At 41.8% G+C, this 14,907-nt stretch overlaps 1 protein-coding gene and 1 long non-coding RNA gene across 2 annotated transcripts; one reads left to right on the top strand and one right to left on the bottom strand.

The window, feature by feature from the left end:
- LOC130210870 (uncharacterized) lies at positions 1-1,312 on the top strand. Its single transcript, XR_008834866.1, has 3 exons — positions 1-54; positions 354-511; positions 808-1,312. It is a non-coding gene; the product is annotated as an uncharacterized LOC130210870 (long non-coding RNA).
- A 3,004-nt stretch (positions 1,313-4,316) lies between these two features.
- On the bottom strand, positions 4,317-5,646 carry LOC130211314 (uncharacterized). The gene is made up of 4 exons (XM_056442054.1): positions 5,451-5,646; positions 4,840-5,066; positions 4,651-4,726; positions 4,317-4,576 (listed from the first exon to the last, which is right to left on the bottom strand). Exons 1-4 carry the CDS (start codon positions 5,644-5,646, stop codon positions 4,317-4,319), a joined length of 759 nt encoding a protein of 252 aa, XP_056298029.1.
- Between the last annotated feature and the right edge of the window lie 9,261 nt (positions 5,647-14,907).

Below are 14,907 nucleotides of genomic sequence, written 5' to 3'. Positions count from 1 at the left end.
CCTCTGGACATGTCACTTGAAGAAGGTGATGGGCATCTCATTTGGAAATATAGGGTAAGTCAGTGTAATTAACATGTAGTCTTGTATCACAGAACATTTTTTTAAATGTAAATGTCTCTTATGCTGCGTTCACACCAAAAGTGTTTAGCTCTTTAGCGAGGGGCGGGGCTTATCTCTCTGGCTTGTCTCCGTATGTTTTTTTAATTTCCGCTATGGAAGGAATAACCACTACTTTCGCATTATACTTGTTCTGGAAATCCCACAAACGTCAGAATATCAGACGCCCTCGTATTTGGCTTCATGACATCCTCCGTTGCTGCACACAGCTCGGTGAATTTCACCGTCTTCTCCAGGAACTGCGTCTGGATGACTGCCGCTTCCAGCGCTTCTTCAGGCTAACCAGGAGCCAGTTTGATGACCTGTTGGCTCGGATCGGTGCTTGGATCTCTCGGTTGGACACCAATTACAGGCGTTCAATCTCAGCTGCGGAGCGCTTGTCCATCTGTCTCCGGTGAGTGTCAGTTTCATGAAATATATATGTATGCTTTGTCTCCAACAATACTCAAAATAACGTCATCCATATTATATAGAGATACGGCTGTTTATACCCATATGTATCTACATACTATAAACAGTGTTTTATAAACTCACCAGCATTTATGTTTATTATTCATGCATAGCATCTGTCATAACTTCGTGACACGACATTTAAGAAATGACTTACTTTTATAAACATCATATGAACCCCAAAGTGTCTGCAAGTCGGAAATTATATTGATCGTGTGTCTACTTCCTATTGGACGACAGCGTACCACGTGTCAGGAAATAAACAAGAAGACAAATCTGCGAGCACAAGTTTAAAGTAAATATCACAAACGAAACCACTCCAGTGGTACATTCTTACTATTGTACATTGTTCCTGTTTATAATGGTGCTAAACAAAAAGGAGTTAATTTCCCGACCCATCAGTGAGATTGACTGTGTGTAGCATTGGGTCCTCCTCTGCTGCTGTGTCATGTTATCGCTTCTCGGCCTTTTGGCTAAGATCAAGTGGTGGAAGCAGAGAACTACTATATAGTGAGTTCCAACGGTGACAGGGCAATGGCCGCGTACGAGCAGCAGATTCCAAAGTTTGGGCTGAGGTACACGCTACGGTTCCGGGCAAAGACAGGAGAGGAGAAAGTTCTGTCAAGAGTGTTCTTTGGGAAAGAAGTCATCATCGGACAACTGCGCTTGAAGATCGAGGAGGTTTGCTGCATCCAGTGGAACCAGCAGGAGAAAAGTTTCGATGTAACCCTGTTTGACGATTGCACCTACAGAAGAGTGGCTGAAGACTGCAGAAGAGAAGCTGGGGTGAGCCCGTTATCCTGCTACACGGTTGTAAATCTCGACAGACCGAATTTCAGACTCGTGTCAGTACATTGAAACCCCTTTTTTGTTTTAACCTGTTCACTTTTGGAGTATCATGTGACAAACTGCACTTAAGAGGACTGATTCTGGACCAGCGAGTTTCAGTGTGTTCTTGCATAACCCGAAGAGTGGCTAAACTGCATAGATTAGCTTGGTGAGCTTATCTCTGCACAGCTGTTGCAAATCACAGCCGAAACATGACACTGTAATACCTGTTTGTGCAACTGTCACTCAGCTAAACTCAACAGGTCAATACATTCATGGACGGCTGTCAATTTCGGGCTTCCTGTCAAGACCATGTTGCAGATGGTAGCAACTGATGTTTTGCTGGAAACGTGGTTGTTCATACAACCAGCTAGGATGTCAGGAGCCGCACAAAGGAGCAGGTGCGAAACAGGAGAGTGGTTGTACATGTGGCTGAGCAGAGAACATGTGCAAATACTTCCACTGGTGGTGAGTCCGACCAACCTGTGACTTCCTTCGAAAGCAGACATTGCAGTTTCAACGCACCTCACGGAGAACTGGTAAAAATGCATTGGAGAGAGCAAAATAGGGAAGCAGGTGGCGATAATTTAGGAGGGTTGGCATGTGAATGGAGATAAGCAGCATGGGGGCAAAGACTCTGACGGCAGTAAGGTGGTCCAGTGAAAATGTATTTAATCTTGTCAGACCAGGTGTCCAGTGTCGCAGGATGGACAAGTTGACCCGGGGCTGTAGCAATCCGGAGAAATGCAAGTGGGCCCAGAGTCGCCCCAAAAGTGATTTCTGGGACTGAAGACGATGGAGCGGCAATTGTGAGAGTCCTGAGTCAGAATCCAAGTTCGTGTAAAGTTCGTCTTTGAAATCAAGAGGAAGAGGGACTCAGCTGAAGCAGGTTGACTATGATTTGACCTGAGACTGCTCATGCTGAATTTGTGCAAGATGGTGAAGACATCTAGAACGTGCAACATTCCTGGGTGAAAGAGTGGGGGACGATGGTCTTAAGGTCCTGGATTTGTGTTTAAGAACTTAATTCTGTAAGTTTCGTGTTCAGTGTAAATTTGTTTAAATGCAAGAGGATGGGGATCATGAAAAGAAGTTGTCAGAATTGTACTGCTGTGAAGCAGTTCGTGATTTTGTGTGAAATAGTTCTTGAAATTCAAATCAGTTCCTTCAATGCTATTGTATGTTAATCCATATATTAGTTTGCCTTTGCATTATATGTATTCACTGGTAAAATGTTTACTAAACTGTTGGGAAAATTACGTAAACAGTGATGGTTATAAATACTGTGAAGAATACATGAATTCAGTCTAACCAGAAACCCTGTAGTTCAGCGCGGCAGGTAACGGTAGATTCTGAACGCTAAATTCGGATTTCTTCCTACTTAGTATTCATTTTGTTGCAGCTCGACTTGTGATTGGTCGTCTACAGTCGAATCCAAAGATCTGATTGGAAGTCTACGGTCGATCTGACCAATCACAAAACGTTATTGTCTACAGTCGCTGCGCACTTGACTGTAGACTTTGCACTACTGCAGACTGAGCTCTGCGAATTGGGGGTGCGCCGTACCGAAGTGCAATTCGCCTTCACGTGATTGGCTTAGAGTCTACGGTCGAAATGGGATCAGTGTCGCCCCCTGAAGGGCAAATTCTGCATTGTGGGACTAAGACGTCATGGTGCCTTCAGGTGTTTCATCTGCAGAGGAATAATCTAAACGGGCAGGATGGATAATGGCGCACCCAACTGGCCAAACTATGCATAAGCAGCAGAATTTTGTTATTCAAACCCGGCACTGGAAAGTATGCACACAAGATTCATGACATTTAGGGAATTGGAAGGAGTCCACTGGAGGAGTCTAGAGTCTAGAATAAGCCTCGCTGTTGACATCATCTGTATTGATTCTGTATGTGTGGAATTTGCCTTTTCATTTTGTAATTAGCTTTTTAATGGATTACTGTTGAAGCCATAATACAATTGTGCTATGAATACAGAATCTCAAGTTTATTTGTGTTGGCAAATTGTGTCATTAATTCAGGGGACTGTACTGTTTTTTCCTATTAAAAACACTTTATTTAAAACCAAAATGATACTTGTCACCTTTCTTTTCAAATTCAGGCAAATAGTTTTATATTTCTGAGGCTGTTTCATGTTTTGTTTTACAAAATGATCTGATGATATTGTAATATAAGCATATGCACTTATATGTGTAATCTGTCACTATATATCCATGTTCCTATTCTTCATGAAAACAAATACACCCCATATCAATATTCATTAGCTGATATTCCTCAACTCGATGTTACTGTAACACTTACCACTTTATTGAATGAAGGGCTTGAAATGGAGAACAGTCTGAAAAACACTTTTAATTTAGATTGCATGACAATGTAAATGATTTACAATATGCACAAAAAAAGCATGACAATATAGAAACAAAATACTAAATACTAATACTAAAATACTAAATATACAGAGGAAACTAAATAGATACACAAGGCAGTGACTAAAGTGAATTTCAAGCCGGTTAAAGTGTCCAGGAAAACAAAGTGCTGAGTGCCAAGACCTCCAGCGATCTACTGCAGTTTGTTGTGCAGCCTGACAGCGGAAGGAAGGACTTGTGGTCTGCATGACAATGTAACATGTTTACAATATTCACAAGTATGTACATGACTCAAATATTTACAAGTGTGTGAGTGTGTGTATGAGAATCTAATTTGCAGTTATTGCTCCAGTTTCTTGTGTGTTGCTGCTACTGTCACGACAAATTTCCCCTTGGGGATTAATAAAGTATATATCTATCTATCTATCTATCTATCTATCCACAACAGATGTGAAGTGTTCATAGCTGTTGTACACAGTTCTGTTCAGACCTTTGGATGTGGACATCAACTTGACAGGGCAGAAAGTCTTTTTTAAAATACTTTTTATGTCCCTGGGTCGCTTGTCCACAGCATGAACAGACTGGGAGACTCTGTACCCGCGACACCTTTAAGTCCACTGCTGAGGGCTGTTCCGCACCCTTCCGCTTGTACTGTAGACCTCGCCCAGTATGGCGGCTCAGGCTGTTTCTGCCGGACAGTGGGATCAGGCTGTTTCGGCTGCTTGGTCCCTTCTGTAGGACAGGAACCCTGGGAATGGCTGCTCGTCTTTCCCAGACGTGCAGCCTCTTCAGAGTTGAGCAAGTCTAAGAAAATATTGTTTAGTGTTATTGTATTTTCTCGTAAAAGTTTTGATGTCTATTACTTATGTATCTCTTACCTTCCACAGCCTGGCTTGCAGCAACCAGTTCAGCCTCATCATTTGGCCATGATGACACATCACACCTGGTGCTAACCTGTGGTTAATGGACAACAAATGTAAAGTAACTATCAACATGTTATGACGTAGCAATTTTGTAATAAAAGAAATCTCCAAAACACATTAAATAATAAATAAATCAACCCTCACGTGGTCCTTCTCCTTGATGAACCTCCTGAACCACTTCATCTGCACGCTGGTGATGTGGGTCACTGGTGTGTGCAGCCACCTCCTCACAGAACTGTGGGCCTTCTGAGTGAGCTCCCTCTGCTCAGCACTGACCTGCTCTGGCCGGTCCTCCTGGGCGAGGTACTGGCTGTAGAGCTCCCACATCTCCTGAAAGGTGTGATGCTCAAACCCTCTCTGGCCAGATACACCTGTCGATGTGGGCCTCAAGCAGACTGGAGACTTGTGGGAAGCTCTGCATCCTCGGTGAGGAAGTCCTTCACCCACTGGTTCCCACCTTTCCCTTTGTCTGTGGGTTTGTTGTCTCCAGTCTGTGCTTGTCCAGCATGCTGGAATCATATACATCAACTTAGTACTTGTATCATTAATATCACTGAGATAATGTGGGAAGATTAATAAACACGGATGATAGTTTTGTTGAAACATATATACAGATAATTTATTTTAAGCATGCCATATGCATTGTACTTAAAATGCATGATGATGGTATTAATATAATAAAGATAATATAACATGCTTACTACTTCATGTAGCCCACATCACACACGAGCCAGTGGAGCGGTGCATTTCCATACTGGCGAATGGAACCACCAGCTCTCCCAGACACAGCTGACGCGATGGAGCGGACGCCTTCTGCTGAAGAAGCTCGGCGTGGGCCAGGGCCGAGGTCGGGTGGAGCAGCTCCTGTGGGTTGGGAAGACCTTTCTTTCTCCCTGTAGTCCCAGGCCTCTTTGGTGGCGATGACGGCCTGCTGAGGATGTCCAGGAGCATCTGGGTTGACGATGCGTATGATGGGGTTCGCCATTTTCTAAAGTAACTCAAATACACTTGTAGAGAAACACCACGACAACAATATAGTGTTATTATTGTTAGACGAGGTATTGTTATGTTATAATCATTAATTACTAATACAACAATGAACGTCAGAGTACAATAGGCCACAATATTGCCCTGATTACAGCTCCTCAGAATAGAGATCTCTGGGAGAGTTATTCTAATGTTATAACTCATATATCATCATAATAACTCCTGGGCCGAGAAAGACTGATTCCACTGAAATGTTATGGACTTTTCAGCTTGTTTTATGGTACATTCATGGCAAAAACATTCAAGTGTGCATGCAATCTTACCAGTAAGATATCAGAAATATGGAACTACTTTTATTCCATATTCTGTAATCTCACGTCATATCCAAAGCCTGGGAAGAAGTGCAGCCTTCCAGATAACACTGGAAACAAAAAAACACGCTGACAGAAGTAGTTGTAGCTCTTAAATTCTCTTGTCTTGGTTATTATAAACACTCCTACTTCATGCAGGTGTTTCTGAAGGCAGGGAACAATGTAAACCTTCCAAAATACTGTCTGCCTAACTTCTAAAACACTGGATAATAGTTGATGATCAGCTGATTAGTGAGTGACGGGTTATTTATGGATGCAAAATTGAATTTTGCGTTGTTAATAATGACTGGAGAGATTGATTCTCTTTAGAGACCCGAGACAACGTAACCGGACCCGGCGCGCTCAAGCACGCGAACAGTGTGCTCAGAGTTAACGGGTTAAAACAATGTGGATATTGACAGTAGTGAATATAGCAAATAAAATCTATACTTTATGAGGTATGTTATCGAGACGCTAACCGTGAACTAGTAGTAGGGCAAAGTCACGGCAGCTTGTGTTGAAGGATAGCGAGCTAGCTAACGACTCGGTCCACGACCAAAAGACAGTTGGGGAAATTATGTAAACAGTGATGGTTATAAATACTGTGAAGAATATATGAATTCAGTCTCACCAGGAACACTGTAGTTCAGCGCGCCAGGTAGCGGTAGATTCGGAACGCTAAATTCCGATTTCTTCCTACTTAGTATTCATGTTGTTGCAGCTCGACATGTGATTGGTAGTCTACGGTCGAATCCGAGGATCTGATTGGAAGTCTACGGTCGATCTGACCAATCACAACGCTTAACTGTCTACGGTCGACTGTAGACTTTGCACTACTGTAGAAATTTGTGGTAGTGGGGGACTGCGTTCGCGCTCTCCCCTGATTAAACTGTGAAAAAATAAATATTAAGGTTGGCTCTATGAAATTAAACCAAACGGTTAATAATCAAAAGGCCAGAATTTGACTGCTGTGAAGCTGTTAATGATTTTGGTGTGAAATAGTCTCTTGGTAAATTCAAATCAGTTCCTTCAATGTTATTGTATACACTTCCATATATTAGTTTGCCTTTGCATTATATGTATTCACTGGTAAAATGTTTACTCAACTATTGGGACAATTACGTAAACAGTGATGGTTATAAATACTGTGAAGAATACATGAATTCAGTCTCATCAGGAACACTGTAGTTCAGCGCGGCAGGAAACGGTAGATTCGGACCCTGTCCGCTAAATTCGGATTTCTTCCTACTTAGTATTCATTTTGTTGCAGCTCGACTTGTGATTGGTAGTCTACAGTCGAATCCAAAGATCTGATTGGAAGTCTACGGTCGATCTGACCAATCACAAAACGTTATTGTCTACAGTCGCTGCGCACTTGACTGTAGACTTTGCACTACTGCAGACTGAGCTCTGCGAATTTTTCAAATGTAGAAATCTTGACTGCATAATTTATGGTAGTGGGGGACTGCGTTCACGCTCTCCCCTGATTAAAATGTGAACAAATAAATATTAAGGTTGGCTTTATGAAATTAAACAAAACGGTTAATAATCAAAAGGTCAGAGTTTCACTGCTGTGAAGCAGTTAATGATTTTGGTGTGAAATAGTCTCTTGGTAAAGCCAAATCAGTTCCTTCAATGTTATTGTTTACACTTCCATATATTAGTTTACATACATTCCCATTAAGTGAATGATGGAACATTGTTATAAGTCTTTTTTCTTGCTTCAACTGTTTGTATTGTGGCTGTAAATTAGATCATTGTTTGTGATGAGACCAGAGCATGTCACGTGACCAAGAAGACTTGTGTTGCCTCTGATAAGTGTCCTTCCCTTTGCCTTTGCATTATATTTTCTCACTGGTAAAATGTTTACTAAACTTGTTTTAAGGAAGCTCCTTTTTTTCAGATTCTTTGACGTTTTCCTCCTGCTCCTGGTTGGATACTCTTATTCACCCTCCAGACCTGTCAGTGAGAGTAATTGTGTGCTGTATCGTGCCTTTTAAAGCCAATTGTGAACTACTTTTGCTTCTCTGCATTCTGGCCAAAATGCAAGTGCTCCTGTTGGTGGTAATGCTAGTTATTATATTAACTTTTTTGGAACAATGTATTTCAACAGCAGGTGTACATCTTTGACACACAGGACTTCAGTTACTTCCATTTTAACATTGAAACGTCCTCATTAGTCTTCTCAAACTTTATTATTTTATTTGTATTATTAATGTAAAGAAGTGTTTTTTATTTTTTGTATTAGCCTGGATCAAGCGTTGATCTTTGGGCCCAAACATGAAACAAACAAACACGTCGATTAGTTATAATGTTGGTATCGTGACAGCCCTATCAGCAGGTAGAGGCAGAAAAGGCTCACGGCTAAGCAGCACAAAGTCTTTAACCATATTATATCAGTGGCGGGCCGTCAGGGCCAGCAAGGCCTTCTCTGCTGGCCTAAACATCATCAGAATATATATTTTTTTCTAAATATATTTTCCCACAAATATGTATTCAATTATTTCCCAGAGTAAGAGTTATTCTCTTAATTTCATAGCGTTCCTCTTGGTTGTGCTGCTGCCAGCGCCAGGTTGAGATTTGGAGGGCTGGTCTTTATCTTAGATCTTTTAGCCAATCATATTCAGCCATCGTGTGTTGCCAGGGGGCTAACATCTGCCCTTAGGCCTTCAGAATCAACATTGCGGGCGCTGGTAGCTTCAAGTGAATGGGAATGACAATGTTGTGTCAACCAATCAGCTTTAGAGTTGGCTCCTGTAGGCCTTCTAGAAGGCCCCGGAACCGGCACAGGAGCAGCGAGCAGGCGGAGTGCTGCACGTCTTTTGATTGGATTACCAATATTGAGAGGCGGGGCCTATGGGCAGGTAAATGCAGAACCTCAGAACTAGGAAACTGAATTTGATAGACTGTACAACAGAGTCATTGAAGTCTTCTTGAGGAAAGAAAGAAGGATGGATTTTGTGTTCAAATAATCAGTCTTTGGTGAGTAGGCATACAATGCATTCTATTTTTTATTAAATGTGTATGTATGTTTGGCACAAAATAAAATGGCAAATAGCCTATGTTGCAAATTATTTGTTTTCTTTCTTTTATTTTCAGTGAATAGTTATGTGTCTTTATCATCACGGTGAAACTGCTTTGGGTGCGACAATGCCCTGTTTAGTGAACAAACTAGTGCAAGTTACTTTTTTCTTCTTCTTTTTCTCCATCCCGATGCGCGCATTCTGCAGCGCGCGAGACAGAGCCGAGAGAAATGACATGCTGTTGTGTAGATACGATCAACATCAGACGGCTGTTTAGTTTAATAAATGAACAAAGACGTGCTATAGAGAAAATGACGGGGGCGGGCCAATTTTTTTTTATGTCATGCGATCTACCAATACTAGGCCGCGATCGAGGTATTGAGCAGCCCTGGTCTAGAGCCATGGCATCATAATGATAGTAATAAGAGGTGGATTAATTCGGGTGGGACTGTGTAGGACCTCACTGAAGGCCCGCCACTGTATTATATATAACAAATTTAACAATATTTAAAAATCATTAAAATTAGGACAAAGAAGAGGGTCATGTGATGCAAAGGAGGTAGGAGCGCTGGACAGGAGCTCCCGGACTGAACACTATATTTAACATTTCAGGTATAGATTAACATTAATAAAACAGGTCGAACGAAGAAGTGGCTGTGGCCGTGGTGGTGGTGCTGCTGGTGATGGTGTCCGTGCAGCATCACCCCTCCCACATCAGCGTACCGGCTCTATCTAGTCATTAAAAAGAGCAATCTATCTATCTATCTATACCAGTCCTGTATTCCTGCGAGTTCTAGGGTACACGTCCTAGTTGCCAGAGGCCCCGCCCACTCGTGGGAGGAGCCTACTGTCCCTGAGACTCTCCCAGACTCTCGAGCAGGAGTAGAACCGGTGTCGACCATGTCACATATGACGTCAGCGTCACTTTGTCACGTGACGGTCCAACCGTTCTCAGTCGCGGTGCAGATATGTATAGATTTTTTTCTGTTTGTTCACTTTTACGATATATTTATTCTACAGCTCAAGGTCACTTCACTGATACTGTTCTCACATTGTTAAACGCTTTGGTTTCTACAGTTATTGGCTTTTAAATGTGGCTGTTTCGGCTGCCCATGGGAATTGTGGGTAATTTAGGGCAACGTAAAGAATTCTCATAACACATTCATAAAACAAGTAACTTGCACAGAGATTTATGAGATGGGGTACACACTAAATCACATGTGTTCCCGCCACAGTTGCCCCTGTAGTGCTATTTGGGTGTTTTTACAGGAAAAATAATATTATTTTGTCTTTTTGTAATTTTTTGAACGTCGAGCACTCATCAATACTGCGCGAGGAGCAGCACAGAGTTGCCATACTCTGTGGTATTTGTTACAAATGTATGTTGATATATTGATGTTCAAATATGTTTAATACATTCTTAGGACCGAGGAAGCAGTCTGGTGGAAAGGACAACCTGGGACGGCTTGGCGGGTGGAATAAAGAGTTGAAGAGCAGGTTGATCTCACGTCCTACGTCACACGTCATACCCCTTTCAGCCGGGTCGTTGACGCTGTTTCGACATTTCGGCTGCAGGCGGTTTATAGGTTCAGCAGATTTCTACTGATTTGTATTAATGACGGTCATTTTTCAATATGGATGTATCTGCTTATTATTTTCACCATTAATTAAATGTTTGTTTTTGTTTTTTATTCAGAAAATACAGTAAATATGATATTCCTTTATTCGTCCCAGTGGGGAAATTTCAAAAATCACAGCAGCGGTGCACATCAGAGCATCAATGAAAATAAATATAAAACACAAAACCAAATACTAATACTAAATATACAGCGCGAAAACAAAGTAAAGTGCTGAGTAAAGTAAAGTAAAGTGCAGAGTTAGCCAGGATCTCCAGCGATCTACTGCAGTGTGTTGTGCAGCCTGACAGCAGCAGGAAGGAAGGACTTGTGGTACCTCTCCCTCAGACACCGGGGAGGAATCAGCCGGTGGCTGAAGGAGCTGTGCAAAGATGCGAGAGTGTCATGCACGGGGTGGGTGGCGTGGTTCATCAGGCACGAGAGCTTTGCCATCATCCTCCCGTCCCCCACCACCTCCACAGTATCCACAGGACACCCCAGCACGCTGCTGGCCTTCTTTATCAGCTTGTTCAGCCTCTTCCTGTCAGCCGCTGCCATGCTGCTGCTCCAGAAGACCACTCCATAAAAGATGGCTGATGCCACCAGAGTCAAAGAAGGTCTTCAGCAGTGCTCCCTGCACTCCAAAGGACCTCAGCCTCCTCAGCAGAAAGAGTCTGCTCTGTCCCTTTTTATAAAGTGCATGTGCGTGTCAGCCCAGTGCAGTTTGTTGCTCAGGTGAACACCCAGGTACTTAAGATTTTACAATCTCAATGTCCAGTCCCTGGATGCTCACCGGTACCGGAGGAGTGCGTTTACCACGGCGGAAGTCCACCACCAGCTCCTTGGTCTTACTGGAGTTGATGTGGCGGCTGTTCTGCTGGCACCATTCCAAAAAATCCTGGTTCAGTTCTCTGTATGCCCTGTCATCGTCGGCAGAGATGAGGCCGACGATTGCAGAGTCAGAGAACTTTTGCAGGGAGACGTGGTCAGAGTTGTAATTGAAGTCCGAGGTGTAGATGGTGAAGAGGAATGGAGCCAGAACGGTTCATTGTGGAGCCCCCGTGCTGCAGGAGACCCGGTCTGACTCACATCCCTGTATCCTCACATACTGTGGACAATCAGAATCAGAATCAGAATTGTATTTATTGCCAAGTAGGTTTTCACCTACCTGGAATTTGTTCTGGTTTATTTGTTTATTTATTGGATCCCCATTAGCTGACGCCTTAGCGACCGCTAATCTTCCTGGGGTCCACAGAAAGGACCAAATACAATACATACAAAAACATACAAAACATATCGTGAAACCAAGTTAAAAATAGTACAACAAAAGTAAAAAATAATAAAAATGGTGCAGTCAGATGCTCAGTACAGTTGAAGGATAAGATATATGTTATGTTATGCAAATCAACTTAAGTCATACAAAGAAAAAGAAAATCAGATGACTAAAAAGCAATAAAATACATCAAGTGGTGAATGTTCTTAGGTGCGCCTTTAATTGTTTTTTGAATGATAAATTGTTACTTAGGAGGCAGTAGGTTCCAAGCGGTAATTGCACGATAGATAACAGTACGTTTGAGGAGGTTAGTTCTTGGGGTTGGCGGTATCAATTGACCTAAAATAGCATTCCTTGTGTTATGGTTATGTCTGTTAAATGTGTATTGTAACTGATTGAAGAAATATACCGGTGTCTACTTTCCTGAAAAACATGAGAAGACAAAAGTGAAGTTGAGTTTCAACTGAGAACCATGACAGGCGAGATGCATATATGCAGTATTAGTTCGAATTGAACACTGAAGAGCTAATCTGGCAGCTCTGTTTTGAACCATTTGTACTTTGTGGATGTCCTTAGCAGCCACTGCCCATATGAATGGACAGTACATCAGATGACAAAAGACCAGGGAATCTAACACCTGACAAACAATAGGGAGAGTTAAATAAGCAAAACACTTTCTGGTCATAGCGATACCCCTTCCCATCTTAGTGACAATGCTGTCGATGTGCTCAGACCATGACAACTGTTCATCCAACACTACACCCAGTAGTTTGACCTTCTGGACCTGTTCTATCGCTGAGCCAGACATCGACAGGTGAAGCTGTGTGTCACCGTTAAGTGTATTCCTAGAGCCAAACACAATGGATTTAGTTTTAGAAATGTTCAGGGCTAGCTTATTCACTTTCACCCAATCAGACACTCTCTCCAGATCCTGATTCAAAATGGTAGCAAGTTCCAGTGTGTTTGAAGAATAGCTGTACAGTGTTGTGTCATCAGCATACATTACCATGTTGGAATTTTTAATTGACAAAGGGAGGTCATTTGTGAAAATGGAAAAGAGTAAAGGGCCCAAGCAGCTCCCCTGTGGAACCCCACAGCTGACATGTCTACAGTTCTGGTGTATGGGTGTATGGGTGCATACAGTGAACATAAAACATACAAACACAATAAGTAATACTAAAAATACAAAGTGAGGTGGTCCAGGATCCATGCAGTGAGGTGGTGGTCCACCCCGGTCTGCTCCAGCTTGTCCCTCAGAAGCAAAGGCTGGATGGTGTTGAAGGCACTGGAGAAGTCGAAGAACATGACTCAAGGTATTTCCAGCCTTTTCCAGGTGAGAGGCATCGCTGCAGCAGGAAAATGCCCTCACTATTATCAGATTAAAGTAACACCTTCATAATTCTTGTTTTGTTCGTCCAATAGTACATAAAAAATATATATATTTTAGAATAATGAAAATGTATTTGTTATTATTAGGGTCCCGAGCACTGACGCAGTCAGAGGGAATTGGACCCATTGTTCTTAAAATATATATTTTTTATTACCACATGCGTTTCAGATTTGTTCTTAATCAGATCAACTTATAATATTGGTCAGAACAATCAAAACAACGTAGTTATAAAAGCTTACGGTTTCATCAAACAACGTGGATTGGGGTGGCGACCCACACAAAATAATCAGACTGTGCTAAACTCTATTGGACAGTAACTACACCAATAGCATTACCAGGTTTACATTGGCTAATTAGCACAAAACAAGTACAGTACAATTATCTGATTGTAGTTTAGTGAGATTAGATCCTAAGAAACAGACATTGAGTAACAAGTATTTCATTTTGTGATTTTGTTGATTGGAGGCATTCAATTGGAAATTCAAAGGGCTGCCACACGGGGCAAAACTGTTCTTAACCCTCCTGTTATGTTCGTTTCTTACATACAGCCGTGATGTTCCCGGGTCAATTTGACCCGGTTAATGTTGAATCATCCAAAAGGTCAGAAACCAAAACATTCTAAAACCTATAGTTTGTACATCATCACCAACAACATTACTAACAATTAAATCAGTTTTTAGTGGAATTGAGTTATTTACCCCTACATAGATCAGAGTTCAATCAGGATCACTCACTCGTTTTTAATGAAAAATACATGTTCAAACTATTTTTTAGGTACATTGAAAAAATCTAAATCTAAATTGCATTAGTCTACCATAACATGTATTTTCTCCTAAATTTTATTTGCATTTTGTAAGTTTTTTTTCTTTCATGGGGTGATGTAGATAAATAGAGATGACACCTGTGCTGTTCAGGGTCATAATGACCCGACTACTAAAAATCAAGCCAAATGAGTCATAAAGGATTTGTATTGAAAGTAAACGTTAGTTTTATTTATTTTTAGTGTTAAGATGCATAAATTATATGATAAAAGATGACCAAAGGCCAGCACAGTCATCCTCTTGGTGCAGTCGTATGTATCTGCAGAGTGTAATGTTGTAGGACTTCTCAGCAACCATTTTGTATGTTTGGCCCCTCCCCTGATACGTGGAGTTTCCCCGCAGGGAATGATAAAGGTTCCTGTCAAAATAGTATCTGTATTTCTCGCACAGGTGCGGTCGTTAGAAAGAGAATGTGTGTGGGTCTGAAATTGATATGAGACAGGGTGTGTGTCTCTCCCAGTCAGACAGTATATTAGAAGTACTATACTACATATGTATTAGTTGAGACATGAAAGAAACCCTCACATTAGTGTCCCATGTCCAATAAAGGTGTATTTAGGGGGAAAGTTAGGAGATGATAAACATGGTCTGTAAAGTGTGTGTGTATTGGTGTCTGTGCACGCGTGTGTTAGTGTGTGTGTTGAAACTTGGTGGGAGGGAGTAAGAAAGACTGCCCTACATTTACAAAGAAAGAAATAGTCTAAACGTGACTCTTTTGGTGACTTTTAGCCTTCACTTTCACAGCCGGGTCA

Source organism: Pseudoliparis swirei, chromosome 20 (assembly GCF_029220125.1).
Source record: "Pseudoliparis swirei isolate HS2019 ecotype Mariana Trench chromosome 20, NWPU_hadal_v1, whole genome shotgun sequence".
NCBI lineage: Eukaryota > Metazoa > Chordata > Actinopteri > Perciformes > Liparidae > Pseudoliparis > Pseudoliparis swirei.
The sequence above is the reverse complement of the archived record's forward strand: the minus strand, read 5'-3'. Positions and strand labels throughout refer to the sequence as shown.